Source organism: Leopardus geoffroyi, chromosome B4 (assembly GCF_018350155.1).
Source record: "Leopardus geoffroyi isolate Oge1 chromosome B4, O.geoffroyi_Oge1_pat1.0, whole genome shotgun sequence".
In the NCBI taxonomy this organism is placed as follows: domain Eukaryota; kingdom Metazoa; phylum Chordata; class Mammalia; order Carnivora; family Felidae; genus Leopardus; species Leopardus geoffroyi.
The window spans coordinates 133,283,705-133,308,044 of NC_059341.1; the positions used below are offsets into that span (position 1 = coordinate 133,283,705).

The 24,340-nt window shown below is 53.0% G+C and overlaps 1 protein-coding gene, 1 long non-coding RNA gene and 4 other non-coding genes across 6 annotated transcripts; 1 reads left to right on the top strand and 5 right to left on the bottom strand.

Annotated features, from left to right (window-relative positions):
• Positions 1 to 4,639: 4,639 nt before the first annotated feature.
• On the bottom strand, positions 4,640 to 11,278 carry RPL3 (ribosomal protein L3). Its single transcript, XM_045465632.1, has 10 exons — positions 11,086 to 11,278; positions 9,930 to 10,122; positions 9,275 to 9,443; positions 8,577 to 8,712; positions 7,306 to 7,492; positions 6,578 to 6,738; positions 6,025 to 6,126; positions 5,456 to 5,551; positions 4,941 to 5,060; positions 4,640 to 4,740 (listed from the first exon to the last, which is right to left on the bottom strand). The coding sequence occupies exons 1-10, from the start codon at positions 11,086 to 11,088 to the stop codon at positions 4,696 to 4,698; spliced, it is 1,212 nt and encodes a 403-aa protein (XP_045321588.1). The 5' UTR covers positions 11,089 to 11,278; the 3' UTR covers positions 4,640 to 4,695.
• Positions 5,669 to 5,762, bottom strand: LOC123592335. The gene has a single exon (XR_006709724.1). It is a non-coding gene; the product is annotated as a small nucleolar RNA U83B (small nucleolar RNA).
• LOC123592337 lies at positions 7,163 to 7,256 on the bottom strand. The gene has a single exon (XR_006709725.1). It is a non-coding gene; the product is annotated as a small nucleolar RNA U83B (small nucleolar RNA).
• Positions 7,520 to 23,569, top strand: LOC123591374. Its single transcript, XR_006709286.1, has 3 exons — positions 7,520 to 7,799; positions 11,039 to 11,040; positions 23,559 to 23,569. It is a non-coding gene; the product is annotated as an uncharacterized LOC123591374 (long non-coding RNA).
• On the bottom strand, positions 8,713 to 8,767 carry LOC123592341. Its single transcript, XR_006709729.1, has one exon. It is a non-coding gene; the product is annotated as a small nucleolar RNA U82P (small nucleolar RNA).
• Positions 10,529 to 10,592, bottom strand: LOC123592319. Its single transcript, XR_006709707.1, has one exon. It is a non-coding gene; the product is annotated as a small nucleolar RNA SNORD43 (small nucleolar RNA).
• Positions 23,570 to 24,340: the final 771 nt, after the last annotated feature.

Here is a 24,340-nt window from a genome sequence, read left to right on the forward strand (position 1 = left end):
GGATGGGGAAGTGGCGAGCGGGCTATCTTTAGCATCTCCTCTCAGAGCCCTTTTCCTCTGCCTGCTGCGGGGGCTCAGGAGGCAGCGAGCGGGGACGGCCACTTCTCCATAGTCCTATGAAGCCTGGTAGCCTGGAGGCCAGCCGTGGGGCCAGGACCCCACCTGTCTGCAGCGGCCCTGTGGGAGGCATCCTCCCCCCCCCCCCCGCCACGCCCCACGCCCATCTGTCCCTGCCCGTGGTGTGAGTCTGTGAGGGGCTGGGGACAGAGGGAGGTTGGTGCTGTGGGCGCTGCTGGGAAACGCTGTCCTTCCCCTTCCTCACCAGCAGCCCCTAGGCACCTACACGGTGAGGGCAGCGCGGTGCAGGGGTTAGCGCTTACCTTCTGGAGCCTGGATTTGAATCCCTGCTCAGCACTCCAGAGAGTTCCACGCGAGGGGCCGCCAGGCAGCTTGCGTTTTCTCATTGCGAAAACAGGGGTGGTAACAGGGGCACCAGCTCCCGGACCCACGGGGCTGTCGTGACCGCTCAGGGAGACAGCAGAGGAGATGCCCTCCAGAGCATAGTCCAGCGCTGTGACCTCCGAGGACTCTCTTGAGTCTCTCCGGGACCCCCATTTTCCCATCTGTCAAATGGGACTAATGGTCGTAAGGGTCAGAGTAACTCCGAAAGGGTCTAGCACAAGCCTTAGCACACAGTAGGCGCTCCACAAATGAGTACTGTACTCCTCCTTCTCCTTCTAAGCCACGATGCTTTTGCAGGCCCCTCGTAGCAGAGGGTCGGGGCAAAGAGATGCCAGGCCTCAAATCCCAGCCCTCCCAGTCATCCGCCATGCGCCCTTGGGCAAGCTGCTCATTCTCTCTGAGCCTCAGTTTCTCCTCTGCAAAATGGGGTAGTAACAGAAGCTGGGTCAAGTGGTGCTCCTGGAGACTGAGTCTATACGCGTCAAGTACTGAGGACAGTGCCTGAGAGGAGGTGGGGTATTCAGGCTATTACCACCTGCCCACCAGGCAGTGCCCCCTGGAGGCAAAGCCAGCGTGAGCGCGGCTCCTCGCGAGCCAGGGGCTGCTGGGCCTGGACCCTGGGCAGCGCTGTGCGGGCGGGTCGAGGGGGCCGACGGATGAGCTATGGTAAGGATTCTGCATTGTAACAGTTCTGATCTGCTACGAGGCCCTGGAAGGTTCCTGGAGGCCGCCTCCCTCGCTGTCACTTTCCGGCCTCCCCCGGAGTTTGAGTCAGGCCCCTCTCCTCCCGGCAGTCCAGCCCCAGCCCGGGCTTCTGAGCCTGCTGCTGAAAGGGCAGGGGAGAGCCACCTGGTTTCCTGGGAGCAGGCCGGGAGTCTGGCCCCGGGGAGGGGACGTGATGCTGGAGAGGTTGGCAAGCCTCGAGTAGCAGCCTATGCGGCGCGACACCGCACAGAGGGCGGGCGGGGACTCGGGAGCCTCAGACAAGTAGCTGCGCGCTGAGAGCAGATGGGGGGGAGGGCGAGGCACAGGGCTGGGGGCCCCCGGGGCTGGGGTCGGGAGGGCCAGCGGGCCAGGCGGCGCAGCAGCCCTTGCTGGCAAGGCTGTCCGTGAGGATCTGGGGAGGAGGCGGAATACTTTGGGGGTGAGCCCAGGAGGTGCAGCCAACGACTCACCCCTCCACCCCCCAAGGCCATCCCCAGGTGAGCTCAGCGAAGTCACTAGCTCTGTCGTGCCTTTTAAGGCAATGGTGGCTCCGGCCACCTCCCTGTTCCCACTTGCTCAGAAATTCCCAGCAGGTTTTTTTTTTTTTTTTTTTTTTTTTTTTTTTTTTCAGGAGGAATGGAATGAGACTCCTTGTTCTGTCACCACAGGATTCCAGCGAGGCCTGTCTGAGGGTTCTGGTGACAGGAAGCACACAGCGACAGGCACTCAGGAGCACCCTCAGTGACATGCAGGCAGACTGCGGGAGACAAAGACAGCTGTCCCACCCACCACAGGCTCACACAAGTGCCAGGAGACCAGTGCTGGGGCACCCGCCATGCAAGCACGGGCGGGTCCCCGGACGCAGGGAACGTTTACTGAGCACCTACTACATGCCAGGCCCTGGCCAGGTAGGCAGCGGGGATTCAGTCCCACCTTCACAGACCTGTCTCCCTCCGGAGATGGAAGCCTCGCCCACCTCAGGGACTTTGCACCTGCTGTGCTGTTGGGGGTGTTCTGTCCGTGGAGCTCGCTAAGGCTGGATCCTTCGCGCCCTGTCTCAGAGCGTCCTCCCCACACCCGTGTAGCCCAGTGGCCTGTTTTGTTTCTTCACGGGCATTCATCACTCCTAAAACTGTCTTGTTTACTTGTGTCTACAGTCTGCGCCCCCACCAGATCAGCTTGAGCAGGGACTTTCAGTTCCCCACTGCTCCCCCAGCGCCTGGAGGTTCTCTGGATTGGAGTGAAGCTGACCCCACACGTGTGGCCGGCCCTTCCCGCTGCCCCCTGCCCCAGAGACCCTTATTATTCACCCTAGAAGCCCCAGCTGTTCCGTGCACCCACTGGGACACACACTCTTTGCCATTTGGTCCCGCTAACAACCACTGAGATCGTGAGTCACCAGCAGATGAGGTGGGGGCTTGGAACTGCTCTGGGACGTGCTCAAGGTCACTCACTGGCCAGGGCCAGGACAGGAACAAAGAGAATGGGGACATGAGGGTATGGTCAACAGCCAAGGGCTCAGCCCCTGTCGAGTAAGCCTGCCCCCGCAAAGGGCTTTCTGTGCCCGTGTCGTGTGTGGGGACACAGAAGGATAAGGCGACAGCACGTCACCTGGAGATGTATGCAAGGTGCTGGATGCTTGTGCGCATGTCCTCGGGCTAGGAGCACACAGGATACTTTTCTGCCCTTAGGAGCTGAGCCTTTGTTCTCTGGACCCACATCGGGTCATCGTGGCCATTCCAGGTGGGCAGAGCCCTGGGGACAGGGGAACAAGGCCCAGCCAGGACATCTCAGATCAGCAAAACCTTCCCTACCTGGGCTGGGTGGGCAGCCGGGCCCCAGGGCTCGCCTAAGGATTGTGGGGAGGCCCGAAGGCTACAAGGCCAAGGGAAAGAGGGGGTGGTCCTGCCCAGCTCACCATCCTCTCCAGAACCTGACTGGGTAGGGAGATTGACTCTGCCCGAGGGGACTAGGGGCCTTGGACCAGGTCCTCACCCTTTCCGGCTGTGGGCTTGAGTCCCAAGACTGGGGCACCCTGGTCAGGAAGCCCTAGTAGGGAGAGGCGACACTGTCTTGGGACGAGCCCTGGGGCCCTCCTGCAGGGCCTCAAGGGGCCGGTCCAGCAGGGTGCTGCCTACTACCCCCCCCTGGCGGTTCTGGCCAGAAGTGCAGCTCCAGAACCAGGATCCTGAGGACCCACGGCGGGCGGTGCTGCGGCAGCTGTCTTCTCCAATCAGCCAGCGGCTTCGAGGCCGTGCCCCTGGGGTTCACAAGGGGCTCTAGAGTTGCCAGGCAGAGGACATGATGGGAGGGCCCTGTGCTTAGAGCTCTTCTCGGCCTCATCCACTCATGCGGGCATCATGCTAACTGGGAACCAGAGGGACAACTCAGGCCCCCTCTAATTTACCTGGCCCTGCACCACACACATGCCATCAGTCTGTCCTGGGCCAGCACTATCCCCGTTCTCAGGAGGTGCCAGAAGCCAGGGGGGACAGCCTGCTAGTTGCTGAACAGCTGGACAAGGACCACCCAAAGCTGCTTCAGCCACAGTCTCGGCCCTCAGCTGGAGTCAGGAGGCAAACAGCCCAAGGTTGTGTGGGAACCAGCACAACGGACAGGCCTTGTGGGGGGGGCGGGGGGGCGGCGGTGACACCTCCCCAGGACACACCCCTGGACTGCCAGCTGTGCCAGAACTCACAGGCTTGAAGTCACGGGGGTCGGAAATCAGAGATCAGAGCAGACACACCACTGCCCACCACTGTAGGGATCCTGGAGGACAGATACACAGGGTAGAGGCTGAACCATTCTAGGCCAATGAAGGATCCCAATGGCTTCCCAGCCGGGCAGAATTTCACCTCTGCATGCCCACGTCCTCAACCTTGTAAAGCAAAGCTGGGGGAGCAACTAACCAGAACCTTCCTCAGGGTACATTCCCACGTTCTACCAGTTTCACTGCGGGGCACCCCCTCCCCCCCGTGTCAAAACCCGGTTGGTTAGAAAAGAACCTCAACAAGCCCCGACTGGAATCCAATCCCATGTATCCCATGTGGATTAGTTAACTAAATTACTTATCCTTATACTCAAAGCCAGGGTTGGCCCTGCCATGCCCATCAGAACTCCAAAGCCAACGGGGAACACGAAATCCTCACTGCCTCCCTCCCCGTGCGGTGTTACCACCCAAGCTGTGCAAACACAATCACCCTCTACAGCAGAGCCTCACCGGGTGACAGGACACATTTGCACAAAGCCTGCCGCCCCAGGCCAGTTTCAACAATTCAGGGGCAGACCTGGGCTCCGCTTCTAGCTCCCATCAAGCCCCACCTGCTCCAGGCACGGGGCCAGATAAAATGGTAGGGCAAAAAACATGACATTTTGCTAAGGAGCCAAGGGCAACAACTCTCAGAAAGCACAAGAACCCTCCTGTGGCCACAGTGGAGCGGCCAGACTGGGAAGCAAAACCGGAGGCAGGGGGTCACTGGAAAACTAGTTTTATTGAGATCCCACCAGCTGCACAATCTGCTCCTGACGTTAAGCTCCTTCTTCCTTTGCAATTCGGTCTTTCTTAAGTGGTCCCTGTGGAGAGGCGCAGGGGGCAAGGTTAGAGGGGGAGGAAAGAAGCTGGGCACGAATACCCCCACCTATGGAACCAGAGATCCTGCACTGGCACAAGCTCAGGACCCCCAGGAGCCAGTGCAGCTGGGCAGGCTGACGGGAGACATCCCCGGGGAACCATCCCAGCCCCAACCAGAGGGCAGCAGGGTCCGGGTGCTCACCATGAATGCTTTCTTCTCCTCCACGGTCTGGAATCGGCCATGGCCAAACTTGGAGGTGGTGTCGATGAATTTAAGGTCAATCTTCTCCAGGGCCCGCCGCTTGGTCTGCACCAGCAAGGACTGTGGGCCAAGAGGGAAAGGTCAGTTACAGTTCACAGGCCCCTCATCTGCGAGGGCAGAGGATCACCAGTTTCAATCACAGCCCCTCCAGAGCCAAGAGATACCCCCTCCCACACCACCTCTACTCTAGCTGGTCTTACCCAAGGATCGCCCCCTGGACGCCAGAGCAATGTAGAAAACACATGAAAACAGAAGCAAACAGCTGGGCCAGGCCAGACTGAAATTCCTCCTCCCAGAACTTCAAAGCTCATGTTCAAGGGAAGGCCAAGCCCTGTCCCCCATTTCTTTGAACTCCCCTCAACGAAGTGTGGCCCTGTGTCCACTATCGACTCTCCTCCACTGGAGGCCCAAGCCCCGCCTACACCCTGACCACCAGGAAGGGCCGCCAGCCTCACCTTGCGAAGAGTGAGCACTCGCTTCTTGGTTCCCACCACACAGCCTTTCAGCATGACAAAGTCATTGGTCACTTCACCATAGTGGACAAAGCCACCCTGGAAAGAGCAAAGCCATCAGATCAGGACAGAGCAAGTGTAAGGCTAGAGACTGATCAGACAACACACAGGACTCCTTCAGATTCAGGTGCTCCCCTGCCACCTGCCGACCACAGGGCTGTTCTCAGAAGGAAGGCAGCAAGGAACGTTTCCGCAGTTGGACTCGGGCGCTGTGCCCAGCGCTCATTCCAGAGCCTCATCACTGAACAGCTGGGTCTGAGATCCCACTTCTCACCAGCCAGCCCCAACCAGGGCATTGAAGACGTGCCATTTACAAGAACAGACGGCTGGATACAGTCTGTAGGAGACCAGTTAACAGACGGAAAACACAGCCTCGGTGAGTCAGCCAGGACACAAGAGCACCAGGGTCCCACCCCACAGGTGAGGTCTGGCGCAGATTCACAAAGAATGAGAAGGAAATCCCCGCCGGAACCAGGACTTGAGGCTTTGAGAAAACAGTTCTCATTACTCACCAGAGGGTTGATGCTCTTGTCAGACAAATCATAATCAGTGGAAGCATTGTTCTTGATCAGCTTGCCATCCTTGATGAGGTAGCCCTGGCCGATCTTGTAGATCTACATAAGGGATGGACCGTAGAAACTTAAAAGGAGAGACAGACTCCAGGAAAGCAGCTATCACCTCAGTCCTAGTGATGGGGCACCCCAGGCTAGGAGCAGAAAGAAAGGCTGGCTGGGACTAAAGATACCGCCACATGTTGGGAGACAGTGGCCCCCCCAAAACCTCAAAGGCAAAGGAAAGGCCAGACGTGGCTCTCATCTTTGGTCACTCGAAGGGTCAGCTGCACCAGAACCACCTTCAATGGCACCTTGGAAACCACTGATGTCCGCGAGCCAAAACCGTGCCCCATCAGACAAGGTGAGCAACTCCGGTCCAAGTGCAGTCCGGAAGCTCCCGCACAACGGAGCAGTGCTAACAGGAAGTGGAAACTGCACTCCCAACACTGGGCTCGGCTCGTCTCTCCCTTCCAGGTTTAAAGTCTCCACACGAACCCCCTTGGCACCTCACCTTCTTGTTGATCTCAGTGCGGTGATGGTAGCCTTTCTGCCCAGCCCGAGCCACAGAAAAGGCCACTCGGGCAGGATGCCAGGCCCCAATACAGGCCACCTTGCGCAGCCCTCGGTGGGTTTTGCGGGGTAGCTTCTTCGTGTGCCAGCGGCTGGTGACCCCTAGAACAGACACAAGCTTCTGTTACCGGGGTGTCTAGAACACCTGCCAGTGGCCCTTTCCCACTGAGTGCCCAATTTGAGTTCCCTCGACACTAGAGTATGGACAGTCAACACCCACATGCACTAGGTGAGTGAGGGACAGGAAGGCTTAACATACACGTGACCCTCTAACCCCTCTTATTCGCTCCAGTGGGTCACCTGCCAAGACGTGAACCTGTTCTCAACTCAAGGGGCCTTGGAGAACCGGCCCTGCACTAGAATGGGAACACGCACACTTCACAGGATTCACCAAGTTCTACACTGTCGGAGGCTGACCCAATTTCCGAGTCCCCTCCGCCTTCTGCAGTGAGCTCCAAATGGAAGGGTTCAGATGTATGGCCAGATCACCCCCAGTCCTCCCACCTCCCTGCCACTTGACCACAGGGCTATTCCCAGAGACAAGACAGGGAGGAAAGTTTCTGCCATCTTACTCATGTGATGTGCCCAGCACTCCTTCCAGAGCCTCATCGCCAAAGATCTGGACCTGAAACCGCATCTGACCACCACTTGGGCCACTGCAAAGCTCACCTTTGTAGCCTTTGCCCTTGGTGACGCCGATGACATCGATCATCTCGTCCTGCCCGAACACCTGATTCACAGGCACCTGCTGCTCCAGCCTCTCACGGGCCCAGTCCAGCTTCTCGGCCACCGTGCCTCCGTTCACCTGGATCTCCATGAGGTGGGCCTTCTTCTGGCGTAGAGGGAGCAGGCGCATCTAGGAGGGAATCGATACGGCTCAGATACCCGAGCTTCAACTCTCCTCCAGAGGCAGAACAGTTTGGCAACCCTGAACCGCATGTTTCTCTACTGGCAAAAATGAAAAGGCTCCTTCCTGCATTAAAATCCCTACTGGGTACCGTTCCCCTTTTCAATTCTGATGCCGGAGTTCACCATCAGGATGGACTGATCCTTAATACACATGGGCCACACCAACACAAGCAGACCTAACCAGATCCTGGGACCAACTAGCCCTATGTTCCTGATCATCACGCTTTCTGGTTGCTTCCTTTGGCGTACTGCCCGTCAACAAGCCACTCACATTGTGGGAGAGTGGAAATAGCACCTCAGTCAAGAGATAAGCTGGAAAGTTTAGGGAAAAAAAGAATTCAAACCTGAAGCGTTTCACTAAGAGTGGCCCAGTGCTGTCCTATGGAACTTTCTTCAGTAACGGACACACACTACAAATCTAAACCAACATGGTCATTTTAACCATACTGAAACTAAACAATTTAACAATCAGGAGTGTATACCCAGAATAGTAACTCAAGCAAACTGCAGAGGACGCAGTCATTCTACAGCCAAAGGGTCATGGCAAGTCAGATTTGAAGCGCAAATAGCCAGTAACCTACTACTATTTTCAGTTAAGCATTTCACAATGTCAAAGAATCACTAGTTCCTTCCACCACTTTTCCTAAAATGGGGCATGGTTTCCCAAATAAAAAGCCTGGAGAAACAGCGCCCTCTGTTGGCGACAGAAAGCCAACCCTTAGGCCTGGAGGAACCGGGCTGCCTTCTCAGGTTAACAGACTTAGCCTGGCCTCGGGAATCCAGGGCAGGTGCTGCACCGTGTTGCGGCATCACTTCAAGCAATCCCCAGGCTGTTCGCTGGCCCAACCATCCAGACAAGTTTAAGGAACTGGAACCAATCTTACCATCCCTCCAAAATCCCTACACAGTCCATTTGAGGTGAGGAATCAAGTCAGAAGAGAACTAGGGGGCTCGGTTCAAGTAGGACTCCATCTCCCTAGACTGGAAGCACTGGCGCAGTCCCCCTCTTGTGCATCCTGCCGAGTGCTCACCTGAGTGTGGGCGATGACGCGGATCACCTGGCAGTACTTCTTCATGCTGCTGAAGTCCTTCTCTAGCTGCTTCTTGCCATCATCGTCCTGCCACTTCTTGCAGTACTTGGTGAAGGCCTTCTTCTTGGACTTATGCCTTCAGGAGCAGAGCAGAGTTGGGGAGGGGGCGGGGCGCAGGCCTTCATCACTCCTCCAAGGGGTGAGCGGAAGGCACACTGGCACCACACAGGGATGGGGCTCATTGCCGGCTTCTAAGGAGCCTTTTCCACCGGCAAGCGGAGCCTGGATGGAGCTCATCGGGCAGAGCCGAGCGGAGCTGAGCAGAGGTCCACAAAATTAATACAAGTCACAAACATTCAAATACTCACTAATTCTTGCTCCGACTTAGCCATTAACCCGACCACGCTCCCAGACGGAGGACTGGGGGAGTTAGGCACTATCTCGGTTTCTAGCCCTACTCTCCACACTTCCCAGCAACCAAAAGAACACGAGAACTACTGAGTTCTCAGTCAACACCCACTAAGCTGAACAGGAGGGTCTAGAGGTGCTGCTCAAGGCCTGTCCCCAGGAACTGTTCTGCTCAGGACACCAACTAAACCGGACGCCAGAGCAGTTCTAGTTCCTCCCCTGCTAGAGAGAAAACCCGCACAGGGCCCCTGACCCACAGAGCGCACAGCCTCCTCGTCCCTGTCCCTTACCAGTTCTTATAGAAGCGCCTTTTGCACTCATCACTGATGTGCTCAGCGAAGATGGTCTTAAAGGTACGAAGGCCTCGAGGGGTCTCCACGTAGCCCACGACGCCCACAACCACCATGGGCGGGGTCTCCACAATGGTCACAGCCTCCACGACCTCCTTCTTGTTCACCTCTGTGGAAGAGAGGGCGGTCAGACCGGAGGGGGACAGCCAGAGTCGCCGAGGGATTATGACGCTGCGTCTGCAAGTGCCCACTTCAGTTAAAGAAGGCAACGTGCTTGAGGTAACCAGGAAGTTTGCAGAAGCGGGGTCCTTATTGGCAACCTGGACTCCCAGGGGCCAACTTCCCGCATGCGTTTTGTGTTTCTAACTCAAAGTATCAGGACTCTAAGGCAGTGCGATTTTTCTTCACAACCAGGGACACGGGCAGTATTCAGGCTTTTAGAGTTAAGGCTCACGGGGACGATCTCCCAAATTGGCATACTCCTATGCTGTGGATCTTTTAAAACTTACTCACGTTAAAGTTCCCGGACTCCAACACACCCCTCCACCTACAGCAATGCCAGCCATCTACAGCCTGAAACACCGATCCCACCGAGGGTCTGCCCCAACTCCAGTCCGTCCCCATCCCCGGCTCCGAGGATGCAGCCTGTACTTACTGGATCCTGGCCTGTCGACCTCCCGCACGATGTGAGTCATGCCGGCCTTGTAGCCCAAGAAGGCGGTGAGGTGGACGGGCTTTGAAGAGTCATCCTTGGGGAAGCTCTTCACCTTCCCACGGTGTCGGCTGCTGCGTTTCCGAGGCAAGAAGCCCAGGGACCCATGCCTGGGAGCGGAGAACTTCCTGTGAGACTAGGAGGAAACAATCCACGTTAGCACTCAGGCTCATCTAAGTAGCTCACTTCCGACACCCAGCGTGCCTCAGTTGAACGCCGAGTCCACACCAGCGACCCCATGGATAAACATGCTAACGTGCGGGGCTGGGTTCACTTGCTTAGAGGACCACACATCCTAAAGGAGTTCTATCTTTGCCCCGAAACCTCATTTTGTAACCCAAGCAAATGTACTTTCTTCTCTTAACAGGACAAAGACACACAAGGTGGGGGGGGGGGGGGTCATTAAAATCACTTCACAGGTGGCTTTATGGTCGACTCAGCAACAGTTCGACCACAAAGAGACTTCTGGGACAAGCAGCTGGCACTACAGGTTCCCCAGGCCGGACTGAGAACACGTAGAGGCCACCAGAACCCGACAGAGCCAAATCAGAACATGACAATCAGCACAGAGTCTCTGTCCGCCCGTCAATAAGTTCATCATCTGTGGTTCCTCGGAACTCCAGAGGCCTTACGGTTGTATGAACCGTCCCACCCATTTCAGCCCGAGGCCTCGGCACCCCTACCCCAGGCTCCCCTCCCGCGAGCTACCTGGATTTCTGCACCTCCCAGGTTAGCATGAGTAGTGCCTGGCGACCCCACTCAAGAGCCTCCTGGCCTACGTGCTCAGACTCTAAACCGGATTAACACTAAATCGGTTAAGGGCGAGATCCGGAAAATTATCTGGCACTTGAGAATTTTCGGGCTCGGGGCCTCCAAACCGGAGCCAGGCCCAAGGGCTTTCGCCAGCCGCCTGGCGGGCCCCAGGTCAAGCACAGGCCTCGGGTCTTTCCAGAAATAGGCCTGGTTAGGGATGTCGCCGAGTCCCCCATGCTCGTCGAGCAGGCCCCCGGCGCCCGCCGAGTTGGGATGGCGGCGATGCGCCGCGGATGGAGTCGTGCCGCCGCACCAACAAAGAGGGGAGCGCCATGATAACACATACCATCCCGCCGCCGAATGCTGCCGGTAGAGGTCGGGGCTCCGCCGGCGAGCCATTTATAAAGCCCCGCCTGGCTCCGCCCCTTCCGGCGTGCGAGCGCGCGCCCGCGGCGGACGCCGGGTCGTGGGGCGGGTACGGGGCGCCCTTTCCACGCACGCTCGTCCTCGCCCAGAGTTCGTTCTGAGCTGGCGTCCGTTTCGGGGGCGGGGATTAGAGACTATACGGCGAGCGACTGGGTTCAAACTTAGCGAAGCGCCAGGGAAACGTTGGCAGAGAATTGGGCGCAACGACCGTTCAGCGTTAGGTAGCTGCCAAGTTGGATGACACACGCCGTTACGCTGAAGCTAAATGGCCGCGTCTGGTTTTTTGGGTTTTTTTTTTTTTTCATGTGAAATGCCGTCCCCTCCAGGATTGAATAACCCAGCTGTGGGTTTCAGCGCCCAAGCGCCTTCACACGTGACATCCCCTTTCCGTCCCACACAGCGGATCCGCGGTGTTGGCCGTTTGGCGGGCAACCGACTTGGGACGCGTTGCCCCGCTCCCACCCGTTCAGAGTTGGAGAGAAAAGACCGAAAACCGGGCTGCCTGACTCCCAACCCAGAGCTGCTTCCGCGACACCAACTTGCCTTTACTTCTTTCTGATTTCGGACACCCGTCCCTCAAGCCCCGTCTGGGCCATGACTCCGGGTGTCCAGGTGCTGTGGCCCGCGCTTGCTACTGATGGTCAGTGAGGCGACAAAACCGCCTCACGAGGGGCGCCTGGGTGGCGCAGTCGGTTAAGTGTCCGACTTCAGCCAGGTCACGATCTCACGGTCCGTGAGTTCGAGCCCCGCGTCAGGCTCTGGGCTGATGGCTCAGAGCCTGGAGCCTGTTTCTGATTCTGTGTCTCTCTCTCTCTCTGCCCCTCCCCCGTTCATGCTCTGTCTCTCTCTGTCCCAAAAATAAATAAACGTTGAAAAAAAAAAAAATTCAAAACCGCCTCACGACCTGCGGTCACAGGTCGAGCTGCCCAACCTCCCTGACTCGCCCTTCCAGCCTCAGAAGCCCTTGCTGATCTCCGCCTGCCTCCCCCCAACCCACGGTGACCCACGAGCTTCCTAATTGCTCCCCCTGCTTCCAGGCTTGCCTCTCGAAATCTTTTTAAGAATCACATGTTATCTTGTTACTTCCCGTGGCTCCCTGTTGTTTCCTAGGGATTAAGCATTAACTCCCGAGGCTGCCCCCCAAGGCCTGATACACCCTTTTTGCTGGGGGAGGGCACACACACTGTCACCCATACGTCACCTTGCACCTCCATCCCACCCGGTCCTGTTACTTGATTCTGGACCTGGCCATTGCACGCTCACACCATTGGTTAAAAAACCATTCATTTCATCTTCACACCATCCCTTGGGGGGTCGGGGGTGGGGGCGGTGCCGATTTCCCTCACTGGAAATAAGATTTCCCTTATGGGAAATCTTTGGGGCCAGATGTGTTTCCAAACTCAGCATTTTTCATGTTTTAAATAAATCATGCAATATGGTGCTCATACTTATGTAATCCTCCCAAACTCTTTAATGAGACACATTAATTCTGCAAAAATACAGATACAGATATAGATACCTTCTTATGGAGTGGGATAAATATAAACGGCTTCACATCGGTTCAAGGCTGACTTTGCTGCCTAAAAAATTTGTCGGTTTGGTTTTTGCTATCCAGTGGCTTCTGTTTTTAATTTCAGAATTGCAAACGAAAGACTATGACCCATATTGTCTGCCCCCTCCTATAGAGCAAACGAAGTTTCAGGCCAAGAGGAAATAATTCGACAAAAGTCTCACAGTCAATGAAGGACAGGGCTCAAGTCTGACTCCAGCTTAGGTTTTCACAGCATCAGACTTGGTGTCCAGTAACCTCCTCACTGGAAAGAGCTCTGGGCCCCCAAATCATTCAATAAGAAATATTTACTGGGGGCACCTGGGTGGCTCAGTCGGTCAAGCGTCTGACTTCAGCTCAGGTCATGATCTCACAGTTCGTGAGTTCAAGCCTCGCCTCAGGCTCTGTGCTCACAGCTCAGACCCTAGAGCCTGCCTTGGATTCTGTGACTCCTTCTCTCTCTGCCCCTCCCCTGCTCATGCTCTGCCTCTCTCAAAAATAAATAAACATTTTTGAAAAATTAAAATGGCGAAGAGAGTTTAAAAAGGTTTGACAGTGTCACTAAAGGTCCTAGACAGACTATTCTCCCTAAAAGGAATTCCCTCCTTACCATCAAGGGAGAAGAGGGAGCATCAAGAGACTTCTGTCATTCCATTTGTGCATACAGCTCACTGGGTTATTGTCTTGGGCCTCAGGTTCCCCATCTGTCAAATGAGGGATTCATTCATCCATTTAACAAATGTGTGCTGTGCTAAGCCTGCTCTGCCTAGCCTTGTGCCCAGCTCTGCAACATAGAAATCCAGCAGACATGAAGCACCTGCCCTGGGAGAAACCAGTGTGCCGACATCATAACTGCACCAGAGGCCTGTGCAAAATATGATTGGAATACAAGAGAGGACTGGTGAACCCCCCTCCCTCCCCCAGGTCGTGGGCTTCTGCTGAAGTGATGTTATTTGAATTGGGCCGCAAAGGATTTTTATTTGTCAGGCCAAAAGGCAGCTGTCCAGGCAGAGGGAACAATGTGTACAAAGGTACAGAGAATAAAAGATCTGCTCACGGACTGCTTGTGGTTTGATATGGTCCAGAGAGTAGGGGACAGTGGCAGGAGACAAGTTTAGGAAGACAGAGTTCAAATCCCAGCCTAGAATCTAAAGAAACTTCATCCTGAGGGCAGCGGGATGCGCTACAAGTGTTAAAGTACCTGTCAAGGTGGGTGGCCTGGGTGACGTGACCAGTGTGACCTGTAAGGTAAACATGAAGGAGCCAAATTAGGAGATAGTTAGGATGGACAAGATCTGGAAACGATTGGCATGAGTCATTGGAGGTGGGATGAAGTAAGGAAGACACGAGGGCAAGGATCACGGTATCCATTACGGAATATTGGGTAAATACAACTTTTACAAGGGCAAGATTTGTAGGTTTGGGATTCTTTTATAGGGTTAAGCGTATCCTTTCTCCTTCCAAGAATGTGTCTGAGGTTACACACCAAAACGTGTGCAACTCAACAAGAAAAAGGTAAGCAAATGAGGGAAGGGAAAGAAAATGAAGCCAGAAAGAGATCACACGCAAAACACGCGTCATAGAACTCTGTGTTTGTGCCAGAGTCGTCCTTCCATTTGGTTCCGAGCCTCTGTGCAGCCACGTAAAAAAGAGAAATGTGATTAGGAGCACATTTCACAATATCCACATGATGACAACAAACCGGTAAGTAGAAGGAGTCCACTGTGCCTAAAATAAGGCTTGAAAGAAATTTCTCTGGGGAGACCGAGAAATGTTTGGCTGAAGGGCCAGCATGGGATGTAGTCGGTAATGCCCCGAGCGTCCTCCCACAGTGAACTCACAGTGGCTACGTACACATAGCGCAGACCAATGAATTCAAGGTAACACACCAGTACGATCCGTACGAGTGCTTTACGAGAGGCCGGAACAAAGGGGTTGGGTTACCTGATCCCACATTGCTAGTTTCATCCAAAGATACAATCCAGAGCCTGGTGGGGCACCCGGCTCGCTCGGTGGATAGAGCATGAGACTCTTGATCTCAGGGTTGTGAGTCTGAGCCCCACATGGGGTGCGGCGCCTACTTAAAACAACAACAACAACAAACCCAGGCGCATCTGGGTGGCTCAGTTGGTTGAGCATCTGACTCTTGATTTCGGCTCAGGTTGTGATCTCACATTTCGTGGGTTCAAGCCCCACGTCGGGCTCTGTGCTGGCAGTGCGGAACCCGCTTGGGATTCTCTCTCTCTCTCTCTTTCTCTATCTACCCCCCCCCCTCCCACGCAGGCTCTAAACAAACAAACAAACAAATAAATAAAATCCAGAGTCTGAAAAGAAATGGATGATGTTATTTACAAATGGCCTTCCATCACTACTGTTTTTTAAAATGGAACTTCTGGTAAGCAGCAGAGAAAGGTCTCAGGCTTTGCTCAAATACCTAACGGGCAGATGTTCTGTATAGCCAGATAAAGTTCTAGGTGTGGACTAACCGTAGTGGCAGGTCAGGAGGACCTGAGCAGGAGCCAAACAGGGATCACATGATGTTTCAACGTCCACCTCTCTCACCGGACCGGAAGTTTCCTGTAGGCAGAGACCATATCCCGTTCCTACGTCCTCAGCACCCAGTACAGGGCCTATCACAGAGGTCTGGGTCACATCTGTCAGATGAGGGCATGAACACGGGGGACCCAAACTAGAACGTCACAGTTTTACTTTCAAAGGCTCCCTCCCTTGTCCCCTTGAAGCAATAATGCCCCCTCTTTGACATGAGCTCACACCCCGATCGTTTGTGCTGTCACTGATTGTTGCAAAACCACCAGGCCCAGGTGAGAGAGTATTTGAGCCAGAGGGTCAGTTAATGTGAGCTTGTGGCATGAGCACCGCTCGATGTCCCCGAGACAGGAGCCTGGGCACAGAGGCTCTGGGCCATGGAGGCCCCACGTCCCCGCTCCTCCACCACCAGCTGTCAGGATGATGCCCCACAGAACGGGAACCGGCTGGCCATGGGGGCGTGGCATTTCCTACCCTTTCCGCTGTGTGGTGCAAGCCTGGTGAAGTTCTATGCCCCCCTGCTGGGGCTGCAGGTGACCATAGCAAACATGGCCTTCCACTGCCTCTCAGTCCATCTACTGGGCCTCTGTGTCCTGTGCTACAGTAGCCGGCAGGTAGGCCGGGGGTGAGGCCAGGAAGCTGTGCATAAAGTTGCCACTGCCTATCCAACGGGCCTTGTGGCAGCCACTGACCGTGGCCTGGGGCTGGGGCCCCCAGCAGCTCACCATCCTGATGCACGGAGCCTGCCACCACATCCCGCGGCTCTTGTGACACTTCAAGTGGGAGTCCAGCCTGGTCCTACTCTCCATGGCCCAGTGGGCCTCCTACAGCCTGGCCAGCCTCCACCAAGAGAATGACAAGGCCTTGGAGCCACCGCTACGAGCCGTGCTGCCGCAGGTGGCCATGTCCCTGCTGGTCTGCTGCCTAGACAGGCTGTGGGTGGCCGTGGGGCGGGTAGGCCGGGCCATGCTGAGCCCAACCTCTTGGGTGGGCCAGGCTGTGCTGGGCAGAGTCCAAAGACCTGGATGCAGTCACTGCCATCCTTCCAGCCATCCCCGTCCCTGGCCCTGACCCAGCCACCCGGAGCAGGCTCCCACCAGCCTCCATCCGCCTGTGCCTCATGTTTGGGGACAAGGATGCCAGTGGGCGAGAAAGAGGCCGTGGCTTTGGGGCCACCGAGGTGCCCGTTAGCACCAGGTTCCAGAACAGCAGGACAAGAAAGATGGCCTCCAGGTGTTTGTCAAGGCAGGCCCTCGCACAGCAAGTCAAGGCCACCTGTGTTCTCACCATTCTTCTCTATATCTGTGCTGTATCTCTCCTCGTGCAGATCTTAAAATAAATAATCCCATGCGAGCCAGCCTCTGATATGTCCCCAGAGAGATTGAATGGCATCAGATCTGTCCACTTAGGCCTTGGCTGGGCTGGGAGGCAAGGGTGGGTGGTAAGCCACATGCACACCAGGCTGGGGGACCTGGTCTCAGCTCTATCACCACTATGTGTCTCTGGGGAGGCTCCTTTACCTTTCTTAGCCTCAGTTTCCCTTTTTTGTAAAAATTAGACGATAGGCCTCTAGGGAGAGGGGATATATACAATCGGGCCATTTGTAAATTGTAGAGTGTTCTTCCTTCTTTAATGACCCTACCAGAATATATAAGACCTCCTTGGAGACAACTTTCATATTCTATTAAAGGATATAAAAAGAAGACCGTGATAAATAGAGTGATGTAGTCAGTTCATGGATCGACAGACCTAATGTCTTAAAAAATGTCAGTTTGTCTCCAAATTAATCCATACAGTCATTGGGATTCCAACCAAAATCCCAAGGGATTGTGGCAGGGGCTACTCAGAAACCGATTCTAAGATGTATATAGAAAATCAAAGTCCTGGGCGTGCCTGGGTGACTCCGTTGTTTAAGCATCCGACTTTGGCTCAGGTCGTGATCTCGCGGTCCATGGGTTCGAGCCCCACGTCCGGCTCTGTGCTGACGGCTCAGAGTCAGGAGCCTGCTTCGGATTCTGTGTCTCCTTCTCTCTCTGGTCTCCCCGGCTCGTGCTCTGTCTTTTGTGCTCTCAGAAATAAATAAACATAAAGAAAAGAAAATCAAGGTCCTTGAAAATTTAGGGCTTTTTGAAAACATGAAGCCAGGATGGGGATTTATTAAGACATATAACCAAAGCACAACAGTAAAAACAATGCGGTAGTGACACAGGCACAGAAAAACAGGCAGATGAATGGAATGGAATGAAATGTAGAACCCTAGACATAGGCTGGGTACACACGGAAACTCGATACGTGAAAAAAGTGACATCCCAAACCAGACCAAGAGTTGGACACTTAACCGCCTGAGCCCCCCGGATGCCCCTGATGGGTATCTTGATAAGAAAAACTAAGGGAAGGAGAAACACAGAGGGGAGGGCCATGCGAAGAGAGACACAGATTGGCCAAGAAATGGCAAGGATTGCCAGCAGCCACCAGAAGCGTGAAACAGCTTCTCCTTCAGAGCCTCCAAAAGGAGCCCACCCTGCCAGCATCCTGATTTCAGACTTTTCCAGAACGGCGAGAGAGTAAATCTCTGTTGTTTTCGGCCACCAAGCTTTCGGTAACTTGCTACAGCCGGCCACAAGAAACGAATACAGACCCTTACTTTGCGTCTCAGCTCTATACGTAAGGTCCAAAAAAATTTGAGGCGCTGTACCAATGCAGATGGGTATTATTTATGTTATTACAGTGATTTGTATGTGCCCAGTTGCATTTCTTAGCCTTTGGGAAATAGCTGCCCTTCACTGAGGGCAGAAGAATCTTTTATTTCATTCAGTCAGTCAACCCTTTGAGGAAAGCACTCTTCTATCAGCTCCATTTTAGAGCTAAGGAAACCATCCCGGAAGAACTTAGTAACTTCCTGGGGTGCCTGGGTGGCTCAGTCGGTTAAGCATCCGACTTCGGCTCAGGTCATGATCTCCTCGTTCATGGGTTCGAGCCCCACATCTGGCTCTGTGCGGACAGCTCAGAGCCTGGAGCCTGCTTCCGATTCTGTGTCTCCCTCTCTCTCCGCCCCTCCCCTGCTCATGCTCTGTCTTTCTCCAAAATAAACAAACATTAAAAAAAAGATTTGCTGGTGCAGCCCCTCTGGAAAACAGTATGGAGGTTCCTCAAAAAATTAAAGATAGAACTACCCTACGACCCAGCAATTGAACTACTAGGCATTTATCCAAGGGACTCAGATGTGCTGTTTCAAAGGGACACGTTCACCCCCATGTTTAGAGCAGCACTATCAACAATAGCCAAAGTATGGAAAGAGCCCAAATGCCCATCGACGGATGAATGGATAAAGAAGATGTTGGGGCGCCTGGGTGGCACAGTCGGTTAAGCGTCCGACTTCAGCCAGGTCACGATCTCGCGGTCCGTGAGTTCGAGCCCCGCGTCGGGCTCTGGGCTGATGGCCCAGAGCCTGGAGCCTGCTTCCGATTCTGTGTCTCCCTCTCTCTGACCCTCCCCCGTTCATGCTCTGTCTCTCTCTGTCTCAAAAAAAAAAAAAAAAAAAAAAAACGTTAAAAATAAAAAAATAAAAAAAAAAAGAAGATGTGGTACATAGATACAATGGAGTATTACTCGACAACCAAAAAGAATGAAATCTTGCCATTTGCAACTATGTGGATGGAACTGGAGGGGATTACGCTAAGTGAAATTAGTCAGAGAAAGACAAAAGTCATATGACTTCACTCATATGAGGACTTTAAGAGACGAAATAGATGCACATAGGGGCGCCCGGGTGGCGCAGTCGGTTAAGCGTCCGACTTCAGCCAGGTCACGATCTCGCGGTCCGTGAGTTCGAGCCCCGCGTCAGGCTCTGGGCTGATGGCTCAGAGCCTGGAGCCTGTTTCCGATTCTGTGTCTCCCTCTCTCTCTGCCCCTCCCCGTTCATGCTCTGTCTCTCTCTGTCCCCCAAAAAATAAATAAACGTTGAAAAAAATTAAAAAAAAAAAAAACAGATGCACATAAGGGAAGGGAAGCAAAAATAATATAAAAACAGGGAGGGAGGTCAAACAGAAGAGACTCCTAAATATGGAGAACAAACTGAGGGTTGCTGGAGGGGTTGTGGGAGGAGGGATGGGCTAAAAGGGTAAGGGGCACTAAGGAATCTACTCCTGAAATCATTGTTGCACTAGACGCTAACACTTTGGATGTCAATTAAAAAAAATAAAATTAAAAAAAATTGACCTATTAAAAAAAAAAAGAATTCAGTAACTTCCTGAGGTCACACAGCAGAATTCGCACCTTCAACCGCTAGCCTTCACATCCCTGTTCAGAATGAGCTCTTTCCAGGGTTTCTGTGGCACCTCCTTCACTGCCACCACTAGCATGGAGGTGTCAGGAAGACAGGCTGTACTGAGTTCCCTGCTGTGTCCCCAGGCCAAGAGTGTATATATATATATGAATACGATATGTGTGTATATGTGTGTATATATGTATACGATATGTGTGTATATGTGTGTATATGTACATATATATGTACATATGTGTGTATATACATAGATATACGTGTGTGTATACACGTATCTATTCATATATACGTATATACGTATATACGTATATATGATCCTATGAATGACATCAGATGCCAGTGTCCCCTTTTAGATTTCTGCCTGTGCTATTCCTGCTTGTTTGCTGTTTACAGAGCCTGCCTGCCTCCCAACCCTCAATGTTAAATCCAGGCAACCGTCCCCTCCTGCCTGGATTACTGCACCGGCCTCCAGGAGCATCCTTTTTTGTCCTCCTCTTGCTCCTAAAATCCATCCTCCGCCCTGCAGGCGGCGGGGTAAGATCTCATGCTGTGAATCAGATCAAGTTATTCCACTGATTAAGACCCTCCACTGGGGGCGCCTGGGTGGCTCAGTCGGTTGAGCGTCTGATTTCGGCTCAGGTCATGATCTCACGGTCCGTGAGTTCGAGCCCCGCGTGGGGCTCTGTGCTGACAGCTCAGAGCCTGGAGCCTGCTTCGGATTCTGTGTCTCTCTCTCTCTCTGGCTCTCCCCCGTTCATGCTCTGTCTCTCTCTGTCTCAAAAATAAATTTAAAAAAAAAGAAGAAGAAGAAGAAGAAAAAAGACCCTCCACTGGCTTCCCATAGTATGAGGCCGGGTGCTGGGTCCCGGGAGCATCCCTGAGTCCCCCGGGGGGGAGGGGCCCCATCCAGGCCCCGCCCCCCATTCCACCTGCCGCCCTCCCTGCAGCAGAGCCTTTGAACCTGCTGCTTTCCCTGCCCGGAACACGGGCTGACTTCCACTCACTCTTGTTAAAGCATAAATGTTAAGCGATGATAAAACCGCGACTCTTGTGCAGGTATAAAACGAACATATATCAAAGATTTTATTTAGTGCATTAATTAATGAGAGAACTAGACAGATGCCACAGCTGGTTCAAAGGAAAAGATGCGGAACCACACACTCATATGGAGTAAAGAAATGTCGAAATGAATTTACAAACAGATGTAAAATTGACTTTCTCCCGGGGCGGGGGAGGGTGTCCTTCCACTGGACCGGATTTATTTGCACACATATAGATAAGGGTTATTTTCGTAGCTGCACTTTACCTACAATCCACAGAGCCATAAAACAGTTTCACAGCAAAGAAGAACCTTTTAAACTACATCAAACTAGATAATCCCCCGAAGCTTTGAGCATGTCAGCAAAAAAAAAAAAGGACAGCCAGCGATCTCGTTTGCTTATTCCAAAATAAATTTTTGGAATTAAACTTTTCTTCCACTCTTCAGATTGTACCTTATACATTACTTCTTGGGAAGCCTCCTCCAATCACCTGATGGTACAATCTGGTCTCCCTCCCCTCCTCAGACCTTATCCCCCATGGTGGATTTTATTTATTTGTTTGTTTGTTTGTTTGTTTGTTTGTTTAGTAAGCTTTAGGCCCAACCTGGGGCTTGAACTCAAAACCTGGAGACCAAGCGTCAGGCGCTCTACCAGCTGAGCCAGCCAGGTGACCCCCTCTTTGCAGATTTTAAATGGTCACTGTCAGCTGCTTTAAAGAGGGTGCCTCTCTGTCTTGCACAGCACCTTGCACATAGGCAGGTTTCGTAAATACTTGTGGATGAATGTGCGGTGAGCCTGTTTGTTTGGGGGATATGTAAATATCAGTGGAGCCTCAGGTTTGGACCTCCTGGGTCCCTCTAACCAAAATGTATTTCTCTTCCCTGGGGGAACATGAAGGTGAGAAGCCCTTCCCCCCAGAATCCCCAGCATTTTCCTCCTTTGACCAGCTGACTTAATAGCCACCCGACTCTTTGTTTCCTCGGGTGTGAAGTAGAAAGAATCACATCTGAATCAGGGGGTCATTCATTCATTCATTCATTCAGTGAATACGTAGGATTGATTGCCTGTTACACACCAGATTCTGTTAGTCGATGTACAAGGAACAAATTTAGAATCTCTAAAAGTAAGAAAGAGAATTTTATTCAAGCCCCAGTTAGGACAGCTGCCTGGGAAACAGGGTCTTCAGAGGGAAGAACGTGTTTCAGAGAATGAACAGGGTTATGTACTTTTTTTTACACCTTGTAAAAACTCAAAAGATTATAGGTTAGCAGATAGGTGGGAATCACAAGTTTTATCAGAAAGGAATGCAGGGAGTGGGAGCATTGATAGATATCTCAAATGGGGTGCCTGGGTGGCTCAGTCGGTTAAGCGTTTGACTCGATAACAGCTCAGGTCGTGATTTCAAGGTCGTGAGATCGAGCCCCACATTGGGCTCTACGCTGCGTGTGGAGCCTGCTCAGGATTCTCTCTCTCTCTCTCTCTCTCTCTCTCTCTCTCTCTCCCCCTCTCTCTCTGCCCCTCACCCGCTCATGCTCTCTCGCGCTCTCTCTCTCTCTCTGAAAATAAATAAATAAACTTTTTTTTTTTTTTAAAGGACAAGATGGTTTTCCTTCAGGCACTCATTCACAAAGCAGCTGCACGATACATGTGTGGCGGGCCATAGATCAGGCTTCTGGTTTGAACAAAGTTTATATACAGTCATGCTGACTTAGAAGTAGATCTTTTTTTTTAATTTAATTAGTCTTTCTCTGACTAATTTCACTTAGCATAATACCCTCCCGTTCCATCCACGTAGTTGCAAATGGTAGAAGGAAATCTAAAGTGGCTTCCCTCGTGTCTCAGGACTTTAGAGGGCTTTTCCGTCATCAGTTATACTCATTACATATAATTCGTTGTATAATTATAATATCCATTCTCTCAATCTTCAGAATCCCTTACACCAGGACTTCTCAAACTTTAATATGCAAACCAATCACCAGGCTTGTTAGAATGTGGGTCTGATTCGGGGCGCCTGGGTGGCGCAGTTGGTTAAGCGTCCGACTTCAGCCAGGTCACGATCTCGCGGTCCGTGAGTTCGAGCCCCGCGTCGGGCTCTGGGCTGATGGCTCAGAGCCTGGAGCCTGTTTCCGATTCTGTGTCTCCCTCTCTCTCTGCCCCTCCCCCGTTCATGCTCTGTCTCTCTCTGTCCCAAAAATAAACAAATGTTGAAAAAAAAAAAAAAAAAGAATGTGGGTCTGATTCATGAAGACTAGGTCTGCTGCTGCTCTTTGGGGCACCCTTTAAATAGCAAGGCTCGGGGCACCTGGGTGGCTCAGTCGCTCAAGCGACCGACTTCGGCTCAGGTCACGATCTCACGGTTCATGCGTTCAAGCCCCGCGTCGGGCTCTGTGCCGACGGCTCGGAGCCTGGAGCCTGCTTCGGATTCTGTGTCTCCCTCTCTCTCTCTCTCTGTCCTTTCCCCGCTCATACTGTCTCTCTCCACCTCTCAAAAAATGAAGAAATGCTAAAAAAAGAAAAAAATCTTTTTCAACCAATTAGATCTCCAAAGGTACTCAGTTGAATTTTTGTTTTATAACGCAACAAATTGCAATTTCTGGGAGCGAAACCCAGGTATGAGGCATCTGGAAAAGTTCTCCAGATGATTCTAAAATGTAGCCAAGATTGAGAACCACAGGATTGAAGAATTCCACATGAGGGTCGAGTTGGTAGATTTCAACAGTCGCCCAGCCACCCAATCTCTTCCAGATTGGTGATGTGTGCCCAGTTCTGCCCTGGGGGTGGGGGATTTGGGGGTGAATCCATCTGTGTTCATTCAAGGTACCTGGAGAGGTGGGAGAGGGTTGACGGTGGAAGAGGAGGGGAGGCACGACTTCTAGAAGGAGGCAGCTCTCCTCAGAGGTGAGAAGGTTTCTGTGGCCTGCCCTATAGGCTCCTGGGCTGGGTGATTTCTGCCCGGTAGGCTTCTCAGGACCTAGGGTTACCCTGGTGTGCTTCTTGGGCACAGAATCCCCTGAAAAACAATAAATGCACATCAGTCACGATGTGCTGGCAGGGCAGAGTCTTCTTGGGATTCTCCCTCACCCTCTCTCTCTCTGCCCCTTCGCCGCTCGCATGCGCTTTCTCTCTCTATCTCAAAATAAATGAATAAACTCAAAAAAAAAAAAAAAGACTATAAAGGTCATTTTTAAATATGGGAGAAAAATCCCTGTGACCTATGGATGCCGAAAGTCTTAAATAAGGCCCCAGAAACACAAATCATGAGGGGGAGGAAATGATTGTATTAGGCTGTGTCAAAAGTAAGGTTTGCTTTTCAGGGAAGGACATTGTAAACAACTCACGCTCACAGAGTACGCACTAGGCGCCTGGCACTGTTCTGTGTGTTTCCAAATGTTACGCCTCTTGACCCAACCATTCTTGGTGCTGTGTGTATCCGCACGTCAGTACATGGAGAATCAGAGCCGTAGAAAGAGGTACACTTGAAAGTGGTGAGAACAGATTCAAGCTCCCGGAGGCAGGGACCAAAGCGCGGGCGCTCAACCCGGGGTCCGCAAAGGCTTTCTGGAAGGGGCCAGAGAGTACACGTTTTGGCTTCGTCAGCCATGCAGTTGCAAGGATCCAAAGTGCGCTCCGGTGGCATTAGGGTTACGTTAAGCTAAAGACACCTGAGCAGACATCAGCCGCAAGAAACTTCTTTGCTGCCTCATGCACGACTTCCTGAAAGATACAGCCACACAAATCCCCCGGTCTGAGTGACTCA